We start from the raw sequence: 25,610 nt of genomic DNA on the forward strand, positions 1-25,610 counted from the left end.
TGCAGAATATAAAAGGTTTTTAGATATTGTAGTTCCGGGAGACACAAGATTCTGTTTGTAATTTTCTGTTTTATTCAGATAAACAGGTGAGTCATTTCAATGAAAGCTACCAAAGCATGGGGCTATTTAAAGGTGGTTTTATAAATTTAGAAAAAGAGCTAAACAGAATAAATATAAGTTGAAATGAGTACAAGGCTGTAGTTATTTAAAACTGAACTTAGAAGGACACTAATTGCATAAATCCAAAACTAATTTTAAAAAAAACCCACCCCAAACAACCAACCAAAGCAAACCATCCACTGTGCAGCTAATTCCAGGAGTGTCTTGATTTCCAGGTGCCTTCCCAGTTGACTCCAAATTCCCCTAGGTGCCTTAATTCCTGCTTCTCTGCATGTCCAGAGCTGCTGCTCTCAGCAGAGGGCAGGGGGTCTAGTGGCTGCCTTAGTTGCATTGTGATCCTGACTTTAGGCAAGTCAGTGCTGAGTTCTGCATGACGCCTGATTTGATGGGTGCAGCCTGATTGTATCTGGCCCTGTGATGTGACCGGGCTTGTTTATATTTACATAGAATTTCAGCTGCTAATTTTTTTTATGGTTAAGTGGAGGACAAAATAGTTGTCTCAGCTTTCAGGAACTTGACTGCTTACAGTGGAAGCTTCGTACCAGGTCTAGCTTTTAGTCTTGTGTTCCCGGGTAGGTAAATAATCACTCTTCAATTCATACACAGAGCATTAACAACAGGTCAAGTTCTGAATTTGGTTATGCGAGTTTGTTCTCAACACCTTTTGTTTTCAAATTCCTTTAACAGTTGCTTTTTCAAAAAAACCAGGGAGTAACATGTGGCAGTAGCTGAGAAATTTGTGACTATTTTGAGTTTAGAGAGCTTTCTGTCAACAGGGATGAAAGTGGACATATTTCATTTTTATAAGTAGTTGTTCTAAGTTCATTGCTGCTCATGGTCTTTTAAAAACAGTCATATCATAATATCCCCTAATATTGTTATAAACTGTAAGTTTTAATGAATTTGCTTTTTGAAAAACGTGTTATTCTTGAACCATCTGTTCTGATATCAGAAAATAGGTGGATCACAGAGCAATATCAGATGTCTTTGTATTGAATGTCTTTTGGAGCCTGATCAAAGGCAATGATACCTACCCAGAGAGGGTCTGAAGAAACTAATTGAATGATGTTTTTGCTAAAAGATGATCTTGTTTTGTGATATGTCAGCATGAATGACACATGCAAGATAAAGGCAGTAGGAGTTCTGGTTGTCTGCCCCTTGCTGGGTTTAATTTCAAGGTTTTGATGACAAGATTTTCAATTGCTTCTTCAGTTGACCACAGCAACTACATAAGGAAGTAGGTCAGCACTGGAAGGCTGTTATCCTCTAACCAGTTAAAAGTGGGATACATTTAACTTACTAATAGAGTGAATTAAATATGCTGGAATTACCTTATTTATTAACCCTCACATACATTCTCTAAACATTGTGAAAGACAAAATGTCTTGTTGATGAGACTGGGGTTCTGTAGTATTCAAAACTGATAGTGATAATCTGGTATTATTGAAGCCTGAGAAGTTTCTATTGATTTCTTTTATTCTGAGTTTCAGCTTAGATTGTATCAGTACTTCTCCCATAACTGAGGTCAATCTGTAAATGTATTTGCTAGATAGATGTTGACACAGATGCTATGGAATGCAAATTCAAATGCATTGCAATATTTGTCTTAGGAGTTTGGGGTTTTAAAGTTTGGCTTTTTAAATTAAGGTGCCAGGAGAGGGATAAGAAGAAACTCCTGAATGTACAGAATTTGTTTTGAATGAGTCTACTTGTTACAGGATGCAAGTCTGTTTTGGAACATGAATTTCCTTTCCTTTGGAGAAGAGACTGGTCTCAGTGACATTAGTCTTTCTTCTAAAAATCAGTGCTGAAATTCTTTCTAATTTCCATGAGATGTGGATTTCATGTGTTGTGGTTGAGTAGGGTATAATGCATTAGTGATGGGGAATGTTGGGAAAAATTGTTAGTGTGTAAATCATCTGTTTGGATTTTCATTCAGAATTTTAGAAGTAATTAAAACAAAATTCACTTAAGAGTTGCATATCATAAAAGCTGCACATTCTTTTCTTCCAAGAATTGCATTAGGTATAACTTCCAAAATGCAAACACTTAATCACCACTGGCTCAGTGGGAGAGCTGCTTTCTGCCACTGGTAGATGATTTTTGGCAGGATATGGGATCTATGCTCTGACTCTGAAATCTTTAACAACTGGCTTTAATTATCCTACAGTACCATAGCTGAGCTGTTACAGAGGGGTGTACAGATTCATCTTTTTGTGCAATGAGTCCAGCTGGATTCGGAATGCTTTTCCATGACTAATGTTCTCTTTTACATGGAAATGTTTCCCATCAGAACTGTATTTCTCCCTGAAACATTTCTTTGTTCTGGTGCCGACTTAATTAATTATTTAAAATTGCTCTGTCTTACTTAAGGTTTTTGGGGAAGAACAAATAAGTTGAATGTAATCCTGGAAGAGAAAGGAAAATGGTAGAATGAAGAATACTTCTGTTTTCTGGTAAATGTTCATAGTTCAAGTTTTATCCAGCACTCTCTTGATAAGGATTGGTTAGGCATCATGGCAGAGATCGATATTCAAGAAAAGTTTATGGAGAAAAATTTGTCGTGTTTATCTCAGTTATGAATTTCTTTTGATAGAACAATATTGTCTTGCTAGAGAAGCAACCAGGTTTAAAATCAGATAGATAGGAAGAATAACTTATGATACCTAAAGGTTCAAGAGGTTGCTTATAAGTGCTTGCAGCAGTTGAGCTGTCTAAAATGAAACATGTATGCCTGAAACTATCTGAAAGATGAGGACAAAGATCTGCATAAAGCTAGGCTCCAGAAATGGGTGTGGAAAAGAAATTAAAAAATGTGAAGGTAGTAACTTTTTTGATTTTTGTAATTCCTCTCACTGTCACCTTTTTAAATCTATCTGGTATTTCAGTAATAATAATTTCAGAGATGCTGTTTGCACTTTGAGCTCTGTTCTTCATTGAAGGCTGAGTTCATATAAAAATATCAACCAGGAGTCCAGGCATACAGCTCCCAAAATAAAATACTGGGAAGTATGGTATAGTAGTTAGTGCCTTCTCAGTACCATGACATAGTTGCATATTCTTACAGGTGTATGCATAACATTGCTTTTTAAGCAAATCATAACTGCAGCTCTGATCCATGGTGAGCACTAACTAGAGACATTGCCATGTGAGCATATATGCACAGATCAAAAGATTGGATTTAGAAATGTAATTACAGAAATAGCTATAACTTATTTTTTTGAAAAAAAAAAAAAAAAAAAAAAGAAAAAAGCTATATGATTCCATTATCTTCCTCCCTGCCCTTCCATTCACAATTTCACTTGTACTAAAATCACCAGAAGAGCAAAGCCATGTAAAAGCAATTCCTCTTATTAGAGGGAGTTTCAGTTGTTATACTTGGAGCTGCTTTGCCAACTCTGTATTTATATTGCAGTTCTAAAGGTCATATCCTTGTTTCATGTATTAATAAACTCCAGTTTAAATAAGTCCTTTGGTTTTTTAATGTGCTGTATAGATGTCAGTCATGCAGATTTCTTGCCACTTAGCATCATATTTAATTAAAAAACCTCTCTCTTTATTTAGAAGCCTAGCTTTAGACACTCAAAATGAAGAATTTGGCTTTAGTTCACCCACATTAAACTCCAGTCCAGTTTGGAGAGATTCTAGTCATTAATAGATGGTGCTTTTTATATCTCTGTCTGTTACAGGAAAATTTGCAAGCATTGTGGTACTGCCAACTATTGCTGGTTGTAAATATATATTCAAAGATTTGTAGTGTGTTCGAATAGGTTTATTTTCCGGTAGCTAATAGTTTGGTTTAAATGTCAGAACTCATAGATTTGTTTGATGTTTAGAAAAAGTTGTTTACAGATGCTCACAACTTTTTGTATATTATAGTTGAGAAATTTTCCATTGAACGTTTAATTGCAATGGTGGTTTTTCTTTCCAATCAGACACGCTACTTGAAATTTTTTTCCTTGTGTGTGTTTATTAAGATTGCTTGAGCTGCTTCTGAAAATAAGAATTAATAGAGTGTTTTTATTAAATAGTTGCTGACGTTCCTTTGGGTTGAATTGACTAACAGGAGTTTTTTTGGTTGTTTTATTTTTCCCTCTGCCATTATTTGGGTTCTTTGGGTTCTTCTATAGGATCTTTGGTTTGCAAGAGAAAGCTCTATTTTCTTCAAATTGCAACATAACTTTGCTGTTTTGCCAATACTTGTCATTCTTAGTGATCTAAATTACATGTAATATTGAACCTTGAATGTATTCAGGACCGATACAAACTTCAGAACCTGATCCAAAGCTACTTAAGGATGTGAGAATGTGTAACCTGAATCTTTAATAATGGTTGTGCATCTAACTCCAACCTACAGAGAGAGGGTTATTTCTCACTTACCATGATATCTAGTGACCAAACCTATAGCCATGTCAGTTCAGTTCTTCCTTTCGCTTCTGGCCTAATTCTGATTCCAGCATGGTTAATAGGAGCGAGCTTTGAACCCCTCATTCAGTCTCCCTGATTCTCAGTGCAATGTGATAGTTGTAGTAGAATTTAAGCATCCAAGTGTTAGCTCTGGAAGCTAAGGAATTCCTCTTAAAATGTGAAGGGGAAGAATTCCTTTACTGAAATAAGTCCAGCCTGACGTTTAGCTATTGTGTTTGAAAATGTGCATAATAAAAATTATGCATTTTCCAAATTTGAAATTGACACATTATTCTAAACATTTCAATGTTTTCCTGATAGAAATCAAAAGAACACTCAGCTGGCTTTGAAGCAATATGACGTCATATGTTTCATTTCTGTTTATTCTTCCTTTTGTCAGGAGTCTCTGGTTTATGCAAACAGAAGCCTAGAAGCGCTTCCAGGTGAAAAAGTTCTGCGAGACAATAAGGAACAACGTGATCAACAAAACCGTCTGAAAGAAATAGATCACCAACTGAAATCCCTAGAGAGAAATCTTGTAAGTCTCCTATTTTTGTTGCATTTTTTCCCCTCAGTTTGAAAACTTTGGGGTTTATCAGTCCATATGTCTTAAAACAAGACGAAATTCTGCAACCGTATGTAAATTCCTGAAGGAATCCCCAAAGAAATATACAAGTGTAAGTCTCAATTAGTTTTTCTTAATCTGGGAAACATATTTTTCAGTTGTAATGCATGTTTCCCATTAATATAGTGTCTTTCAAAATGAAAGAAATTATTCTCCTCTCTTCCTCCCCAGAGGGGGATAGCATGAAGAATCATGTATAAGTACAACCTAAAAAGATTTTTTTATGGCTCATATAATTCAGCATTCCTTGAAGGACCAGATCTGGTGGGAATGTTGCATACACTAAGTTATTGTGTGATTTAGTTCTAGTGTATTTTTGTGACTTAATTTTCATTTAATACATGAATTTCATAGGTGCAAGGGCCTTTAAACTAGGAGCACAGCATTTAAGTAAAATGGTAGTAAAAAGTCATTACTGTTTTAGAATAAGTACATCACATCTCGTCCTTATTCCTGCTTTGAGTAAAAGGCAATTTAAAGAGAAAAGGCAGTTTAAAATCCAAGAGGATCCTATTGTCAACCTAGTAACAGAAATTATGTTTATTTTTAAGTCACAGAGCCAGGACTGACAAACCAAAACATACGTGCCTCCCTCAAGTAATATGTTACTATTATTTTCTCTTTTGGTGAGTGTAATTCATTACATTACTCTCAAGTTACAATGAGGAAATGTAACTAAAAACTAATGACAGGGGAGCTTCAAGGACTTCAGGAATCATTTTACTTCTTTTCAAATACACATTGTAAACATGCTGTTTGATCCATGCTGAAAGAGCTACAAAGCAGCCTAAATGGAAGAGAATTAGGGAAAAAATACATAAAACATTAAAAATCAGATTAATTCAAGAGGAGAGTCCTAAGATGATACAGTTTTTTGTTCTGAAAGCCAATGTTAGTATTTGTTTTTATGTTGAATCTATCACAGACCATCTTAAGGGAACAGGAAGAAAATCTCATTCCATTTTATTTTTTAATAACTTTGTACAAAACTTTGCAAATTTGCCTTGCTCAGGTGAAGGCCGGAATGAAACTGCTGAAGCCTGAAAAGAACATTACTGCGTTACTGAGCTGGCAGTAGCAGTTAAAACCTGGAGATATATGTATATTTTAAAGATATTAACATCTTTGTTTAGTGTTATTTTCCTGCTTTGAGGTGAGAAAGCTTTTGTTTCTCCATAGAAAGTGCTATGTGGAGAAGACAAAGTAGTACAGTAGTGTCAAGAGACTGAAGTGAGATGGCAGCTGGCATGAGTAATCTGATGAAGGTGGATTTTTACTAGGAAACCCCAAGTATTTGGTACATTATCAAGGCGTCAGTATAGGTAATTGGCATAAAAGAGGTGTGCAAATGGAGAAGGTGGTGACCGGGAATAGTGAGCATGGATTTACCCAGGGTGAGTCATGCTTGACCAACCTGAGTGCCACCTTTGATGAAATGACTAGATCTGCTTTGTAAGCCAGCGGGCAGGGCTGTCGCTCACTGGGAGTTAGGCAGGCAGAGTGGCCTGACGGGAACCGTATGAAATTCGTCAAGGACAAATGCAGAGGCCTGCATCAGAGAGGAATAACTCCCTCTAACAGCGCAAGGTGGAGCCTGGCTGGACAGGGAAGCAGCCCTGCTGAAAAGGCCCCGGCATCATTCTGGACGGTAGACTACACGTGAGCCAGCACTGTGCCCTGCAGTGATGAAGGTTAACAGCATACTTGGCTGTATCAACATGAGCATAGCCAATCGATTAGGGGAAGTCATTACTCCTCTCCACCTGTTACTCATTAAACTGTGTCTAGTGTTTTGGGCTCCCCAGTAAAGAAAGGTATTGACACACCTGAGCAAGTTGAGCAGAGGGCCACCAAGACGATTTAGGGCTAAAGCACTTAACTTTTGAGGCTGAGGAGACTTGGTTTGTTTAATCTGGAGAAGAGGTGACTCAGGTGGACCTAACAGTAGCTTTCCAATAGCAAAGAGGATGTTACAGAGAAGACAGAGCTGTAGTTATCTTCACTGAGTTACATGGTGGGAGAACAAGAGACAATATTCATAAATTGAAACAGGAGGTTCCACCTAGATTTAAAGAAAAAAAACCAAAAAAACTGAAAACAAAAACAAAACCCACCCCAAACCTCTGAGGGTAATTAAGAATTGGAAGCAGGTTGCATGGAGAGTCTGTGAAATCTCAATCTTTGAAAATTTTACAGATCTGGCTGGACAAAGCCGTAAGGTGTTTGATCTGATCTCATAACTGACCCTGCTTTGAACAAGAGGTTGGACTAGAGTCCTTCTGACACCCCACCCACACCCCCTGCCCCAGGTCTGATGATTTTTTGATCCTACAAGGAAAAGGATCACAAATCTCTATGCATTTCTCAGGTGGTAATATTTCTTCATTTTCACGACATTGAAGGAAATAGTAATTTTTCATGGCTGTGCGTTGTAGAAGTTTGTTTCTGGTCTGTAGCTGACTTCAGTGTTTTTCAAGTAATCATAAAAGCATTAATATATGAGTTTGTTGTGTCAGTCCAAAAATCCATGCAGTCTACCTTTGGCTTGTGGAGGTCTTTACAGCAGTAGGCTTACCTTTGGCAGTAATCAGTTAGGACAAATACTGTTCCAGTTATCTTTTATGGCCCTCGAAAAGGGATCTTCAGCATGGATCAAAAGCTTTGTGATTCCGACAGCAGCCTAACCACTGTGGTATGAATCTCAGTTGCTGGTGGCGCTGTTGCTACAGTTGCAAAAACTTCAGCCACTATTTACACATGCAGGGTTTATGGTGGCAGTGCTGGAACTGCACAGCCAATATGATTAGACTTCCAGCAGGTTTAAAACTAATTTGGATACAACTACATGCAGTCCAGTCTTTGGGTTGGGGAAAAAAAAAACAGGCTAATTGACTCATTCTTCCTGACGCCAGTTAATTTTACATACTTATGGAGTATGGGATCAAAGGCTTCAGCCAAGGAGGCAGCGGTTGTTTTAAAGGCTGTTCACTACGTGTGTGTGGCGACAGTAAGGCGGCATCTTGTCAGTTCACAGGACCAAAACAATAGTAGACTGTAATTTTAATACACTGTTATGTTAGTTGAAAGTTGGGAGGCAAATAACTGGTGGAATTCTGTGGAACTTCAGTATATTGGATGGGTTAATGGGTAAACAGATAAGTCTGCATACGGTCATCTTTTCCTAGTCATTGACCTTTATATCGCTTTTTGTCACTACTGACCTTGTTCATGAGGCAGACACAATCTGAGGAAGTGCGTCTGGGAACTAACTGTATGACAGTCTACAGCAGGCCTGGGAAATGCAGTGGGCTGCTGACTCATTCAAATATTTTGTATATAAATGGGTCGTTTCCAAGTCTTCCTTGGATTATAGCAGTATTGTTTGGTATCGCATTACACGCAGACTTGCAACATACCACACATTTTTCCTTGGCTAGATTGTGTGTATTTAGAACTCTAAATGGATAGACCATTTATAGCCTTTATAAACAGCTTTTCTAAACATAGACTATGTCCTCTGTATCAATGTGTAACTCGGGGCCAGACTAGCATTGCAATGTGCTATGCAACACCTGGTATGTCACCTTCTTCAGGGGACATACTGTGTCGTCTTATCCGTTTTTGCTCTGTAGCATGACTCTGAGATCATAGCATGTGGGTATCAAATATTTGTGTATTAGGTCCTCTGCGAGGTACTTTGGTTGCCAGGGTGAATAAAGTAGTATTCAACTCTGAATGAAAGTAGGTTTTTTCCTTCTAATAGTAAAGTAAAATATATAGAAAATGTACATTTTTGTGTGTGTGAACAAAGAACAGCCTTCATAAAATACTGCTTTTTTTAGTTTTGTGTCCTTGATAGCTTCTAATCTTATTTCTGGAAAATACAGTTATTAGTAGAGTAAATTGGACAATACAGCATGGTATCTCCTTCTGATGCAACATACATAATTGAATACAATTTTCCTTATTCAGTGTGAAAATGTCTAAAAATCAGGTAACCCTGACGCAGTGTGGATTGGGTGCCTTGTTCCTATACAAAGGGATACTATGGCCATCACTTCTGTAACGACGTTAGCAGCAAACCTGCTTTCCACCAGGAAACTATGTGATGAAAAGCTAAACTGAACGCTTGGGTTGAGGCAGGGAAGTAGGTAGATGGCATGTTTTCAGAATAATTGAATTATTTCTGGAAATACTGTTTGCTCTTCAATAGGTGGCACTCTTCACTGTATGTCAGAGGAAGAATGCCTAGGCATGGTTCTAGGGGACATTATTACTGGTGAAAATGAAATTTCTGTGGTATGAAATACAGGTTGTGAGAGATTGCCTCTCACTTTTGGCAAGATTCCAGGTGTGCAGAAAAGTAACATTCAGTTACTTTTCTAGCTTATCTAATTAAATTGTCTGTTTAAAATTCATATTGCATTTAAATTTCTCCTTTTCTCTTTCTTAAACCACTAACTCTCTGTGTGTAAACTTGGAAATAAATTCTCTGAGCAGAGGACGTGATTTATCAGCACTTAGAAATGTTTTTTCTGAATGCATGGTTATACTGGGCTTTATAATTTTAAAATACAGTATTTTACAAATTTAATGTCTGAAAGGTAACTTTTAAAAATGTATTTTAAAAAATTCCTGGGGTAAAATCTTTTGTTGTTTTTGTTATTTTTTCTTTTGTTTGTTTGTTTTTGTATCCTAGGTGGAAATTATGGATAGGTTAACTAAGCAGAATTCAGCTCTGTGTGTTAGTGAGTAACTTGGAGTAGTATAAAGGTAACTTTATTAATACGATTTTGTGTATGGTAGAATGCTGTATTTCTTCTACTACTGCAAAATGAATTACTCAAATGGAGTTGTGTAATGGTAGCTTTACTCTCACCTTCTCTTTTTGGGGAGGAATACATTCATCATTTCTGGAGCAGGCTATTTAGTAGGTGCTTACCTCGTGTGCTGTGACACTTCATGGTTTCAGCTAAGTCTGGGACTGGGCACACAAAACAAGGCAGAAGGTAAGACTTTAACGTACTTTACAATCGATGCAAAAACCAGAAAATCTGCTAAGTAGTATGCTTGAAGTAATGAAACTAAGGACTTTGGAATTAGAGTTCCTCCTTTATTTTGAAAAAAATTGTCCCCAGTGAATTAATATACCAAAGACTGTATTGTATGCATTGTTGAAGTGCATTGTGAAATTTCAATCCAGCTGAAATGTATCTGTACTGTGATTTCTGGGCCCTTGCTGGATTTCTTTTAGGTTTTAGTTTGACCTTAGTTCACTTATTCTTCATTTGAAACCACGGCTGACTCTCTCCACATTCTTTCATCTTTCAGTTTCCTGGAAACCGTTGAGCTTATCTTTGTTTTGTGAATTGCATTGTTAACTGCTGCTTCACAAAAAAGTTCAGCTGCCAAATGCGTGTTGCTGAGCATTAATGAAAAGAATTTTATATAGAAAGAATAATAAACGTAGTTAATTTTCGCTTGTGGCTTCTACTAGTTGGCCATTTGTGATACTCCAGTAGCATGTTTGATGATGTGTTGAATTTCTTCATGGCAGACAGTAGGCTTAAATGCACGTCCAAGTAAGCTCTTAAGGAAGATCGTTTCACCTTTGCTGGCTATATGTGTGTTTATTTCAAATACCTTACACTGGAAGCTGGTCCTTTTCTGCCATAATGTAGCCACAGATGCCTGCGGTAGGGTTTTGGTTAAATATATACATTCAAAAATATTTCAAATGCATATTGAATATATATGCATATAATTGTGTGTGTGTGCATACATGTATAAATAGTGTTATGTCTTAGCATGACTGAGATACTGATAGCTACTTTAAAAAAAAACCTGCTTACTCACAGTAAGTACTTTTAAAACACAAGCTAAATCTAGTTTGCCTGGTCTTAAATTTAAATTTATCATCAGATGTCCGTACATCTCTAGGACTTATTTTTTCACAAGTTTATGCAATTTAGTGGCCAAATGCAATACGTGGTTGTAAACTATAGAGATCCTTTTAAATATCAGATAATATGAAATACACATATTTTGTTATCTGAATAGCTGAGCTTTGCAGGAAGATGAAAATTGGTGTAGATGGTGAAGAACAAAAACAGAGAAATAGTAAATATATCAATGCTGTCAAGAGCTTTGATTACCTGCAGGAGCTTACTCCAAACAGCATGATTCATATCTTCTGGATGCAGAATAATCTGTATCTGTGGGGAAGGAAACCTCAGGATAAAATTAATTATTGTTTAGTGCTGGAGACAGTCTCACAAAGCACTTCATGGTTTACTCTGCGTCAGGATGATGAGGGGGTTTGTTATACAAAATTTTATACTAGCTTTTTCCGTGAAACTGATTGATTCAGTGCACCTCATCCTGAGTCTATATTACTCAAGTTCCAGAAAATAATAATTTGTTCCTTATACCATAATTCCTTTCTTCCCCTTTAAAGGGAAGAAGAGGGCAAGATAAAGTCCTACCATATATTTGGAGGGTAATTTGTCAACTGTAATACGATTTTCAAGCACAGTGTCTGCAGAAATTAATTGCTAATACTTTTGACCACAGAAACGTGGCCATATTTTTTGACTACTTTACTTCGTGCATTGGTAGTCCTTCTAGGTTCTTCTGATATGCTGTGCAGTAACATATAAATAGCAAACATCTTAGTTTCAATTCACATAATATCATGGTTTCTGAATAGGCATATGTTTGTCCATAAAAGTAGAACTTGTTTAATAAAATATTTTCATAACACATATTTCACTGCACCAGATAAAGGGAAAAAGGACAACTTTAGGTAAGGTTGAGATGTGCCACTTTCTACATTATTCCTTCAAAAAGTGTCTACCAGCTCCTAAAGCTGCTTGCCAAGTTGTTGCCAAGCTTCAAATGGATCTTGTTTATTAAAGTTTTACAAGAATTCATTCTCATTATGTGACTGTACAAAATTATTTCAGAATGAAATGTGGTAGCATTTCCACCTGGGGGAAAATATTAGTGTGAAAACCTTATTTTCTTCATTTAACGGCTACTACACACATGAAGAAAGCAATAAGATTAATAGCAGATTGATAACATTTAGATATTTCACTCATATGATTAAATTTCTAATTTATTGTTTTTCACAGTACGGTAAACAAGAATGGAGCAGCTGCTAAAAGTATAATAAATAATTTGAAAACTAAATTGCTTTAAGACTTAATAGAATTCAATAACTTTTTGTAGACATGTCAAATTTTTAGTACTAAATTATATTAAAATATTAATATGTTAAAATTATAATGATGCCTCTAGTTTATATGGAAAATTATTAAGATAATATTTATGTAGATGCTGGAGCCAGTTAAATTGAACTACACTCATATGATGGTAACACTGCCAGCTTGCATCATAAGTATTTGTTATGCATTGATACTGTGTATGAGAAATCACTAGTGAAATTTGATACCTGCAATGAGACCTGTTTTAAACCTAATAGGTTTCTAGATAAGAATGGTTAAGTTCTCTGGCAATTCAATGTACTGATCCTCCTTCTCCCAAAACGCAGAGGGTTTCCAGGTAAGACGACAACTCTGCTAATTGTTTGCACCAGAACACGTAGGAGGAAACTGAGAAGCATCTCCCTCCTTGTACTTCTTTCACCTAATTTTGAGCAAAGGAAGACTTCTGTCTCCCCCCGCCAACCTCCCTGCCCCCATTTGTTCCCATTCTCTTTCCCAATGTCTTACATATGATCTAATTTTCTTCTGTAGAGTTGAGCTTTCTCATCTTTTTTTTATTCTGTGTATTATGGTGTTTGCCATCTTAAAATAACAAACAAACCATCTTTCACTAGCCACCTACCTCTAAATTTATGTAGCGCTATTTATAGTAATCGTTTGATCTCCTTCAGTTTTCTGTCTCTAACATGATTTAACTTAACTGTAACTGCACTACTTAATTATCTTTATTAATGGAATTCGATGCCATCAGACAGATGCTTATTGGAAATGCGTTTTGTCTTAGATGACAGAATTAATGAAAACTGATTTGCTTCTATGCTCTTACATTATTCTTTCAGTATATACTTTGTCTCACCCTCTGACCTCAGCAAATACGATGTAATGGTGTTCTTGTGTTTGCTTATTACTTTTTTCACTGTGGCATACTTTTATCAGTCCCCTGACCTCTCCTACCATCATCTCTAAACCAGGTTGCATGTACGTACTTGCAAGGCCCTTTTCCATTCCTTTGTAACTCCCCTTTCTCTCAACCTGTTGTCTTCAGTTCATGGTTGAGATAAACACATGGCTTCAAAGCAGGCCAGTGCCCTTCATCCCCCAGTTATATTTTCAAACAATTGAATATCGCCCTCCTTCCCTCATGCCTTTTTTTTTTTTTGTCATACACCCTGTGCACTGAAGAAGAATAGTCAGGGAAAAGCCTCTGTTTCTCTGCAAGTGTGGTAGGGGAAGGCTGTTTCTACTTTGCCCTTAGATGTCACATGCAAAATGAAAGAGAAACAACAGGGCTGCTATGGAGGAAACCTTCTGCAACATGTACTTAGGTGTAGCTTATCCTTTATGGGTGAGTATTAACATCTTGATCTTTTGATAAGTAATGGAAGTGCATCTTTCCATCTTAGGGTTGGCGATTATGTAATCTAGAGTCCATGGTAAGTGTCAATATATACATTTTTTTGGCTGTATATTTGTCTCATAAATGTATGTCTGCAGGTACAAACTGTGTACTGGAGCTTTAATCTTCTCTTGAGACACTTTAACTTGTTAGGCCAGGATGGATGTGTAATCAAACAGCATCTCTGAAAGTTGAGGATGTAAAGCACATAGCAGATGCACAGGGTGCTGATACTCTTGTAAACTGCATGAAACTATTTGACAGACACACGGGGCTCCTAAGCCAAAAACATCTTCAATGTCCTGGCAGGATGTGACTTTTATTGTAAATATTTGTAACATTGGTGTTGACATCTCATGTTTCAGTTTAAGCTATATAATAGTTTATGTATTTTCACCTACAATAGTATTAAAGAAAAAAGTTATTTTTAGTGTGTACAAATTCCATTAAATCTATAGATAAGATGGATATTGCAATTAACATATTAGGACAAACTGATGGCATACTGTGATAAATCTGATAATCAGGGGTTTACGACAAAGTTTAGTTGAAAGCTAGAAGTATTTCTCATGGATTTTTGGCTTCTAGAAGCAGTTTCCTGAGGTGACAACAGAATATTTCTAGCATGAATGCAATAACTTTCTTCTGAGAAACACTGTAATCCTGTTTACAGAGTCAAACAAAATTGGTTTGAGAAAAGCTTTGGAAGTTGTTCTGAATAGTCTAATTACACTGCATATTTTTTAGTTATGCTGCACAGTGCAGGCCAGTATCAAAAACTACTTAGGAAGTTGGGATGTCCCTTTTCCAGAAAATCTTCACTTAAAATATTCCCTCTTATTAGAATCAGAAGAGCTAAGGGCATATAAACTTCTGATGGAAAAATTACGTAGATAATCTAACATACTGCTACTGAGTATTCATACTGGTTGCCTATCTCGTGCCGAAGTCGGTTTTACTAATTCCCAGACTGAGTGTTCCTTTGTCTATGGGCGCTGCGTGCTAGACATACTCAAAGCATGCCAACGCACCCAAGCAGCCATAAGTACAAAGCATGTTACCAGTCATGATCAAGATTATGCCCATCTTCTTTCAGAAACACAACCTAGGAAATTAGCATCTGTCTTATACTCCTCCACCTCCTTCAACAATTTCATCTCAGTAGCTTTGTCTCCATTTTCTTTCATAGAATTGTTAAGGTTGGAAAAGACCCTTAAGATCACCAAGTCCAACTGCTAACCCAGCACTGCCCAGGCCACCACTAAACCAGATCCTCAAGCACCACGTCTACCCTTCTTTTAAATACCTCCAGGGATGGAGACTCCACCACCTCCCTGGGCAGCCTGTGCCAATGTTTGACAACCCTTTCAGTGAAGAAGATTTTCCTAATGTCCAACTTAAACTTCCCCTGGCGCAGCTTGAGGCCGTTTCCTCTCACCCTATCTCTTGTTACTAGGGAGAAGAGACCAACCCCCGCCTCGCCACAGCCTCCTTTCAGGTAGCTGTAGAGAGCGATAAGGTCTCCCCTCAGCCTCCTCTTCTCCAGACTGAACAACCCCAGCTCCCTCAGCCGCTCCTCATAAGACTTGTTCTCTAGACCCTTCACCAGCTTCGCTGCCCTTCTCTGGACACGCTCCAGCACCTCAATGTCCTCCTTGTACTGAGGGGCCCAAACCTGCCCACAGTACTCGAGGTGGGGCCTCACCAGTGCCGAGCACAGGGGCACGATCACCTCCCTGCTCCTGCTGGCCACACCGTTCCTGATACAAGCCAGGATGCCATTGGCCTTCTTGGCCGCCTGAGCACACTGCCGGCTCCTGTTCGGGTGGCTGTCAACCAGCCCCCCAGGTCCTTTTCCTCCAGGCAGCTCTCCAGCCACTCCTCCCCAAGCCTGGAGTGTTGCATGGGGTTGTTGTGACCCAAGTGCAGGACGCGGCACGTTACACTCTCACATGAGAGAGTGACCCAACCTCTACATAATTTTTTTTTCTAAGTCTGAGAGGAGGAAGGGCATCATCTCTCCAGGGGTGAAATGAAGGTATTAATCCAGGAAGGACATAATCTCTCCAGGGCAAAAGCAGCATAAACAAGAAGGAGCATATTTCTCTAGCCCAGTGATGGGCAGGATGGTCCTCTGGAAGAAGAGAACATTCTGAGCACTGCTTGCACATACTTTGATTCTCTCATGCAAAATGAACTCCTTTTTGCAGATGACAATCTCATTGCTGATATGATTAATAGTTTCTAACACCATGAATTTTGTTTTATCTAGTGCTTTGTTTCAGGGCTGTGGTGAAGAGAGTTTTTCTTCAGGTTTGCCTATATCCTTCTCGTCAAGGTCTCCCCTCTTAAAAAGGGGAAGTAGGTTGAAACTTAGAAATCACTTTCTGGGCAAGTGTAATTTGTCATTACACTGATTGTGTGTACCTAAGTGGTATGGCTACGTACTTTGTGATAAATCCTAATCTTTAACACAGTCCTCTGATTCTGAAAGAAGCAGGATTGTAGGTTCTTCTCTTCGGCTCTTTTCTGTTGTCTGATTTAGTTTTCCTCTACTTCTTAATATGACCCATTTTTATTTTTTCTACTGATAATTATATTTAGGCAAGAACAGGTTTATTTTAATTCCTTCCATAGAAGGAGTCCCACACTTTTCAATTATTCCTTCAAGAGTGCTTGTACTATATCTTCACAGGCTCTGGTTTTTAAAAATTTTTCTTTTTTTAATAATTTCAAGAATAAACCACATAATGTAGTCAGTTCTTTTTCCCAAATACAAAAAGCAGTCAAAATTAAACACACCTCCATACTAAGAGTCTCCCTTTGTGTGCTCTCTGTGACTGCCCTTTTTTAAGAGCACTTCCACATTCTTCACGTGGTTGTCTTAATTTTCTGACATGCCGGGGGGCTCCCATCCCTTTGTGGTGGGATCTAGTCGTCACTCAAATATTTTCTGCCTGGACTATTGATAGTCTTCAGTTAAAGGGTATATTCTTTTCTTCTGAGTAAAGTTATCTTCTCTAATGCCTTATTGCAAAGAAGCGTAATTATACTGTGGGGAAGGTGCGTGTGTATATATGTATGTATTGAACACCAAACAGTATTTGTTGCTAAGAAGAGCATTTAACTCGAACTGTTCTGGATGGTATCACTTTCTGTGATGTTCATGGGGAAAAAAAGATGAAAACTGGGTAACTGCTTATACAAACATGAGTATGTGGTTGTAGCAGACGTTTTTTTCTTCCTAGCTGCTTTTCTTTCTGTAAATCAAAGCTTTCCTTCAAAGAAATCTCAAGAAAAATTGGTGTCTCTCAGCAGAGAGTCTTAATTCTACAGGAAACAAACAGTTTGTGCCTGTCCTCTGCTATTTGCTTACACGTAATAGAATCTTATTGAGAGTGTGCTGGAAGCTTGTGGTTTGTAAGAGGTCTACAGGACTTTGCCCTTTTTGTTGAAGCCATATGTATAACTTTCTCAATTTCATAGAATCTTCTTATAGAAGAAGCTTTTGCCAATGCAGGCTTTTGCAGTTAGTGCTCTTTCTATTAAAAAAAATACAAAGATTCATATATTAGGATAAGAAGGTTTGCATATAAATATAGCACGCTTTAAAAGCTTTTGGATTTATCATATATCTAACAGGTATACCTGAGTAACTGGGAAAGTAATTAGAGTTGCTTATTGCTAGTATTTTCACTCATATGCAATATCTTATACTAATTTTTCATTTAAGGTAGTTGATTGGGGAAATAAATTCCAATGCAAATACTGGCAAGTGTTTTTATTACTAGTATTTTTAGGGACAAAGCTAGAAAGCAGTAATGAGGGGAGTGACTTCAAAGTGGTAGCAACAAGCAGCTAAGAATTTTTAGTGTAATAAAGCAACAAAAGAACAGTGACCTTTTTGGTATTGTATACAAAGGAAGTAATTGTGGCCTATGTTTGTAAAAGTAATTTCAAGTACAGTGTGATAATGGATTCAGGGTACTTTCTCAGAAGGGCATGGCACTAACTTGAACTTATATAATAAAAAATAAACTTGAATAATGTGCTTTCAAGAAAAGCCAAAGTAAGTCTTCTGTAGAATGTAGAGAGTATGGACTGATTTGTGGAGAAAGATTAGAAATAGAAATTATGCACATATTAATCAAACTCTATACACATAGAATGTAACCTGTAAATAGATCAGGAGTGAATAGATCAGGATATGAAGTGTAGAGAGAAATAAGTGGAGCGTTATGAATGAATGCAAACAATCATTACGCAAACAAATGTCTTTCCGGTTGTAAACAGAAAGGTTACTGAATTCTCAGTGGTTGAAATTAGTGCACAAATAACTTTGTTAGCTCACTTATTCTCTGTCTCATTACCAAGTGACTTTCAGTGACTGTCTAGTTTCTGAAGGTGAACAGTGTTGCTGGTTTTTGAATGGATACACCTACTGAATAATTTTTTTATTGTACAGGAGGAAGGAGGATTTGTGCCATGGGAATTTATCTTTTAGTATAAGTTGCAATACAGAAATGGCCTTTTAACTCTTCTTTGTATTATTTTCCAATTACCTGTGCTTTGATATCTGACGATTTGTTTTTTAAACCTTTATAATAGAATGTTTCTAGCTTGTTTATAAAGCTTTAGTACTGAATCTAGGAGTTTCAGGTGCAATATATTAAAGCTGAAAAAAATAAAGCATAATATTGGAAGCTGAATTGATAACATCAGCAGGAAAATCAGCTGCAAAGGTAGATTCCTTATGTTAATGACATGTTTTTATGCTCATAAAAATTAACAAAAAATAAATTAGAACAAATTCAATTGTTACATGCTATAGGAGTTGCATTTTTTTTAATGCAAGTGTTGCTTAATAAGAGGATGTTCTTAGTAGGAGAAGTAATATCTGTATCTTGCTTATTTTAATACCAGGGGTTCACAGCAGCATTTAGCTACAGAGAAAAGTGAGTGAGCAAATCTTTTAATTAACCTCCATGATTATGCATCGTGCCCTCTTCATTAAATAGATCTAACAGGGAGAAAAGCCAGTTGTTTCTAATAATTTTCTAGTGCTTTTGTGGTTTGTACACTTCAGTGTTCTGAAGGTCGGATAGAACTACCAGACCATAAAATCCAGCCAGCGAGAGATCTGGAGCTAAGAGAGCTCAAGGATTTATTAAGTGATGTGAAACTCCATTGTTTTGTGCATGTGTTACATAATTGCTGTCAATGCAAGCCTGTTAAAATTCCCTGCTAATAATAACACGAATACCATTTTATAGCTTCAAGAGCAGATAAAAGAAGTTTCTTAGTCAGCACTTCAACAATATCACAGCACATGTCAGTTTTATTATTCTGGGGCCTTCAGTTTTGGCAGATGCTCTCCATTCTGGCCGTGGTGTGATAATTACCATATAAATTAAGCAGTGAAAAAGCCGAGTGCAGCCTTATCCCTGCTGCCTGTAACCAGGTTGCAAGTACTGCAGTGTGAAACAGGCATAATTCAGGCTGATTATATTTAGAAGGGCACGTTTTGAAATGCTGGGCCTTTATCTCTATTCATGTCAATTTTAAAAGTAAATTGAAGCTGTTTAGTTGCTGTGCAAACAGAAGGATCATTCTTTCCCCACAAGGTAGTCTCCATAATAGCATTCCACGAATTAGTTTAAACCATCCAGGTTTGATTCATAGCCACTAATTATATTTCAGCATACATTCTAATGCGTCAAATTATGTGCGTCCTTACTTTAATTAGTTCTAACTAGTCCTTAAATTGGGAGCTTTGCACTTTTATATCTAACAGGCTTTACTTTGGATTTTATGGGATTAAACTACTATGGAAAGAGTAGGAAAGTGAGCTGAAATGAGTGGATTTGTTTTCTTTTGTTTTGTGGTTGTTTTTTTTTCCTAATTCAGTTAATTCTGCTCATTTGGGAAGCCTTGGAAATTTCTAAATACAGAGTCCAAATGCAAATTCCTCAGATGATAGTGATAAACCAGCCATTTTGCTCCATGTGGTAAGTAACTACATGTGTCAAGAGTGGGCAAGGAAAATAAAGATGATGTGAGTGACTGATGCTTTTTAAAATCAGAAAAATTGTGTTGGAGAATAAAAGCCTCAAAAGAAAAATAGTATTATGTAATTTCTTCCCCCTCGTATTGCATTACAGAAGTCAAAGCAGTTTAGAGAACTGGATATGTTATGAATGGTATAGCGGACACAAAGAAACATGGCCAGGATCTCGGTGAGCTGGTGACAAAGCTGATAATGCAACTGCAATATTTTGATTTCAATTCCTCTTTTAAATTTGGTGTCGTGGAAAAGAACTAGACCATAAACTCCTGCCATCAGTGTTAGTCTACAGTTAGTTATCTTTTGCTTTACTAGACTATTTTCTGTATAGATAAAATGTGAATCGGCCAAACTGCTGTTTCAGAGATAACTTCTGATCTTTTAATAAGGTGGGAAGTAAAATTAAGGGTTTTGATTCTTGTGCTTACTTTTCACCTTTGAGGAGTAACTTACAAGATATTATTTGACTCTATTAACTTTATAAAAAGTATCTTTATTATATTAAAGCAAATAAAATTGGAGTTCCTATCTTCTCAATTTTCAAGGTACTTTGGGGATAAAACATGTTTTTCTGGATTTGGTGATTTTTAAAAAATTTTTTTTTCAAGTATAGAATTTGGATTTCCTTTAACATTCTTGACATGGAACTGGCAGTGTAAACAGTGAAACAAAACTGAAATAATAGGATTTTAAAGATTTTTTAAATATCAGAATTGTATTAAACTATAGTAGAAATAAACAGCAATGCCAGAACCAATTTCAGCTCAACTAATTTTATTACTCCTACTTAAACTCCTCTTCAGTGTCAGGTATTTCTTTTTCTGCCAGTTGGGTGTTGTTTGGTTGGGGATTCTCTCTTTCACACTCGCTCTCTTATGCATTGCTCAACAGTTGACTTATTTTTCTGACAATTTAGGTCACTTCATGTAGCACTTCAATGCCCTTTATAAACAAAGGTGCTACATAAAAATAAGGTGTTACTTGAATTGATGAATTTTGAATTGTTAAATATTTGAATTGTTAAATAGTAGGGTAATCTTTATGTGAGCATATTGAGTATATTTTGATATAGTTAAACAAGGGGAAAAGGCACCTCCAATCTACCAGACAGATGGTGCATGACATTAAATGACTTTTTCTGTTTTGGAGAATCCTATCTTTTTCTCATATTTGTAAGCTCTTTCTGAGGAGAAAATTAGATAAACTGTTCAAATAATTATTTTCTGTATGTGTATCTAGTCTGTATATTTTTATTAATTACTATATAACTACTTTCATTAGGGTTCTTTTGTATTTGCATTTTCTTAGAGATTAAATCAGTTAAGACATGCCATAATCCCACAGTATCTTTAGGGAATTCACAGGGGAGTATGAGTGGTCATAGAGATCTGTCTGGGCAGAGTTATTTTAAAATTTAATGCTGAAGTTACTACTTGGTTTTGATACTCAGACCTTTCAGTAAATGCTTAGTTTAGCAGCCATGCTTGGAATGGTCTTTGGTAAGACCTTCACGCAAGTATTTTCTGTGGTTGACAGAAATTATCTGAGGACACAACTAACAGTGGATAAAAACTGTTAATTGATGCTGAGAATATGGAAGGGAGGACCTTGGTTAACCATTAGAGATCTGTCACAGTTAAAGTTTGATACATGATTGAGCTTGTTTCACAGGCAAATACATACGATAAAACAACTCCAAGCTACTAATTTTATTATACTACTAATTTGGAATTTTGCCAGGTAGAAAGTGATTAAGCTAAATCTTACTTGTACTTTCACATTACTCCTGTAATCCCATGGAGTTAAAAAACTGAACCAACCTGAAAAACGTGGGAAATAATACTTCATGGGGAAAAATATGTTTGAGGCAAACTTAATATTGCTTGTGGAAAAAGTGCATTCCACCACCGTCCTTCACTCTTAAATGATATTAATTCTCAGCTTTACTCATCATTCCTTTACCAAAAATACTTGTAAACACAAATAAAATACTTATTACACCTGGCACTGTGACACCGAGTATTTGATGCAGGTAACCAAGACATTGGTAGAATCTGTTAGAGTAAGTCCAGAGTTTATGGATTACTTGGAAGGTGCTCTGAACAGCTTTAGCTGTTGCTTTTCCCTCTCCATTGTCTATCAGGCTTTCTGTTTGTATTCTTTTTATTATTATTTGTAGTTCTTCTCTTTGCATCTCATAGTGTGCAAGTAGGCTAATCATACTAAGCAGGGCAATGGTAGATCTCAGCACCTGCTTGTAGTATTAGGATGCTACCACCTGTGGTTTTGTGCTGTTCCTTGGTGTTTAGTCAGTTTTGAATATGGAGAAATATTGTTTACTTTATAAATTCAGTTGAGCATGCAAATAACTGAAAACAAATTTTATTATGAAGATAATAGATTTTAATGTGCAATTTTAATCTTGATTTATAGCTTTCCCTCATTTTGTTTCTAGAACACAGCATCCAGCAAACACTTTCTAATTCAATTTGTTCTTAATCTTCTCTGTTTTGAACCATTTCTGTGGTTTACCTAGTAATAACTTATTTGAAACTATGAGCTGCCAGGTGATGTGCAAATTCACTAACTATATAAACTTCAAGGTTAGATTAAAATAAGTAGTGTCGATACACAGTTTTGGTGCAGGGTACAAGAATCTCATACAGAAATACAGTGAACTCTTTTATGTTTTGATGAAAGCTAGAGAGAACAGTCAAGTTATGTGTTAATTTGTCTCCATACATCTTTAGGCCTTACTAGGTCATTTTTCACTGCCCAAGAAAAATTGCTGCCTTAAAAAAACTTATTTTCTAAATTTGACCAAATCTGATGAAGGCAAAAGGAAAAAAACTGTACGAAGTAAGGATGGGAATGACTTTGAGCTCTTTAAAACCATGAAACTGCTGATGTCTTTAACGGAAGTTTTAAAAGAGGGTAGGCAATGTAGTGTAAGAACAATATAATATGCAAGATTGAGAAATTATGCCTGTTCTTGTGGGTTTTATGGTATAGCAAGCTAAATTTTGAATTTAGTCATTTTAACAATAGGTCTGGCAGAACTAGCTGAACATTATCTATAGGACAGCATTTCAAGTGCAGTCTAATTAATCATTAACACAACTTTGTGAAATGAATGCCCCATGCAATGAGTTTGCTTCATCTACACAACAGCCTGTTGTCAGCCACAGCTGAAAACTGTAGGTAGTTTCTGCTTTGAAGCAAGACATTCAATTCTTGGTTAATTGTTATTGCAAGAAAAAAGAGAAAGAACTTATTAAAAATCCCACTTAAAGATTAATTTGGACTGAAATTGCAGGAAGACTTTGATGTAATGTAAACAAGTGCACAATGCAAGAAAGTGGAATTCATTTAGTTTAATGTAGGCGTAGGTCCTGTATGTGCATGCATGTCCTGTCTGTGAATGCTGTTTATGCTCGGGCATCAGGTTGCCTAAAAGGTTTAAAAAAAAAAACCCAAAGACCTCATGCAGTTTCATAGCTTATACTTGAAATAAGCTTAAGGGACCTGCTAAAGTCTCAGTAAGTGTAACGTTCTAAGATAAAGTGAGTCAATCTCATAGCTCGTGACTGCCATTAGTAACATTTAGAAGTCTGTTAGGCTGATTTTTACCAATTTACCTTCTGAAGATCTAGAAAGTAGAGAGCTGTCCTTTCATTTTGAGCAGAATACTGTTATTCTATATTTTGAGTACAGGATGAGTGTTATTGCTTGGATGAAATAACTCATTTTTAGGCCCATCTAGTTTCAAGGAATGTTATTTATGTGGTAATTTCCTTCAGCATTTATTGCCTGTCTAAATATTGAATGAATCAAATGGAATCTATGACCCGTGGCATAGATTTTAAAATCAAGTTACATTGATTACCTCTTTGTGAGAGGAGGGGGGAGGGGAATAGCCTGATACTCTGCTGCTGTTTACGTTGTCTTAAAACTTTTTGATTTCGTCATATTTATATTTCAGCCATCGTCCCCCACACCACAGAGGCTTTACCCGCTTCGCTTGCTTGATTGCAGCGCATGTGTCACATTCGTGCATAGCCTGTGCAATAGTGTCCATGGTCAAGCCCACCCCTCGATCACGAGCCCACTGTATGTGGCATCTCTCCCTTGGTGGCCTGAGGTGTCATGGGCCCACCGAGCTAGAAATAGTTCACCCTTTTGCTGCCAGTCCAGATCCACCTCAGCCACTTCAATCTTGGCAGCCTGATCTACCTGCTGGTTGTTTCGATGCCCTTCAGTGGCCCGACTCTTGGGGACGTGAGCATCCACATGCCGTACCTTTACAACCAGGTTCTCTACCCGGGCAGCAATATCTTGCCCCAATTTGACGGCCCAGATGGGTTTGCCTCTGCGCTGCCAGTTGCTTTGCTTCCACTGCTGTAGCCAGCCCCACAGGGCATTTGCCCCCATCCAGGAGTCAGTATAGAGATAGAGCACTGGCCACTTTTCCCGTTCAGCGATGTCTAAGGCCAGCTGGATGGCCTTTACCTCTGCAAACTGGCTCGATTCACCTTCTCCTTCAGCAGTTTCTGCTACTTGTCGTGTAGGACTCCATACAGCAGCCTTCCATCTCCGGTGCTTTCCCACAAGGCGACAGGACCCATCAGTGAGCAGGGCGTATTGCTTCTCATTTTCTGGCAGTTGGTTATACAGTGGGGCTTCTTCAGCACGTGTCACCTCCTCCTCTGGTGATAATCCAAAGTCTTTGCCTTCTGGCCAGTCCATAATCACTTCCAAGATTCCTGGGCGACTGGGGTTTCCTACTCGAGCCCGCTGGGTGATCAGTGCAACCCATTTACTCCACGTAGCATCAGTTGCATGGTGTGTGGAGGGGACGTTCCCTCTGAACATCCAGCCCAGCACTGGCAGTCGGGGTGCCAGGAGCAACTGTGCCTCAGTACCAACCACTTCTGAAGCAGCTCGAACCCCTTCATATGCTGCCGATATCTCTTTTTCAGTTGAAGTATAGCGGGCTTCGGACCCTCTGTATCCCCGACTCCAAAACCCTAGGGGTCGACCCCGGGTCTCCCCTGGTGCTTTCTGCCAGAGGCTCCAGGTAGGGCCATTCTCCCCGGCTGCAGTGTAGAGCACATTTTTTACATCTCGTCCTGCCCGGACTGGCCCAAGGGCTACTGCGTGAACTGTCTCCTGTTTAATCTGTTCAAAGGCTTGTCGTTGCTCAGGGCCCCATTTGAAATCATTCTTTTTCCGGGTCACTTGATAGAGAGGGCTTACGATCAGACTGTAATTTGGAATATGCATCCTCCAAAAACCCACAACGCCCAAGAAAGCTTGTGTTCCCTTTTTGCTAGTTGGTGGAGACATGGCTGCTACTTTGTTGATCACATCCACTGGGATCTGACGGTGCCCATCTTGCCATTTGATTCCTAAGAACTGGATCTCTTGTGTGGGTCCCTTCACCTTACTTTGTTTTATGGCAAAACCAGCTTTCAGAAGGATTTGGACTATTTTCTCTCCTTTCTCAAAAACTTCTTCCGCTGTGTTGCCCCACACGATGATGTCATCAATGTATTGAAGGTGTTCTGGAGCTTCTCCCTGTTCCAGTACAGTCTGAATCAGTCCATGGCAAATGGTAGGACTGTGTTTCCACCCCTGGGGCAGTCGATTCCAGGTGTACTGGATGCCCCTTCAAATATTCTGCTAGTTTTTTAGATTCTGCACTTGTTCAGGGGTGAAGTCCCACGACACTGGGGGTGCCCGCTGTCTTAGGCATTTGCCCATACTATC

At 37.7% G+C, this 25,610-nt stretch overlaps 1 protein-coding gene across 5 annotated transcripts in view; it reads left to right on the forward strand.

The window, feature by feature from the left end:
- FSIP1 (fibrous sheath interacting protein 1) overlaps positions 1–25,610 on the forward strand; it is a 94,020-nt gene that overhangs the window by 22,463 nt on the left and 45,947 nt on the right. For all 5 annotated transcript variants that reach the window (XM_064460128.1, XM_064460126.1, XM_064460129.1 and 2 more), the window contains exon 11: positions 4,928–5,065. In XM_064460128.1, coding sequence (XP_064316198.1) covers positions 4,928–5,065 — 138 coding nt within the window. The remainder of the gene's footprint in view (positions 1–4,927; positions 5,066–25,610) is intronic.

This window comes from Phalacrocorax carbo, chromosome 9, assembly GCF_963921805.1.
Source record: "Phalacrocorax carbo chromosome 9, bPhaCar2.1, whole genome shotgun sequence".
In the NCBI taxonomy this organism is placed as follows: Eukaryota; Metazoa; Chordata; class Aves; order Suliformes; family Phalacrocoracidae; genus Phalacrocorax; species Phalacrocorax carbo.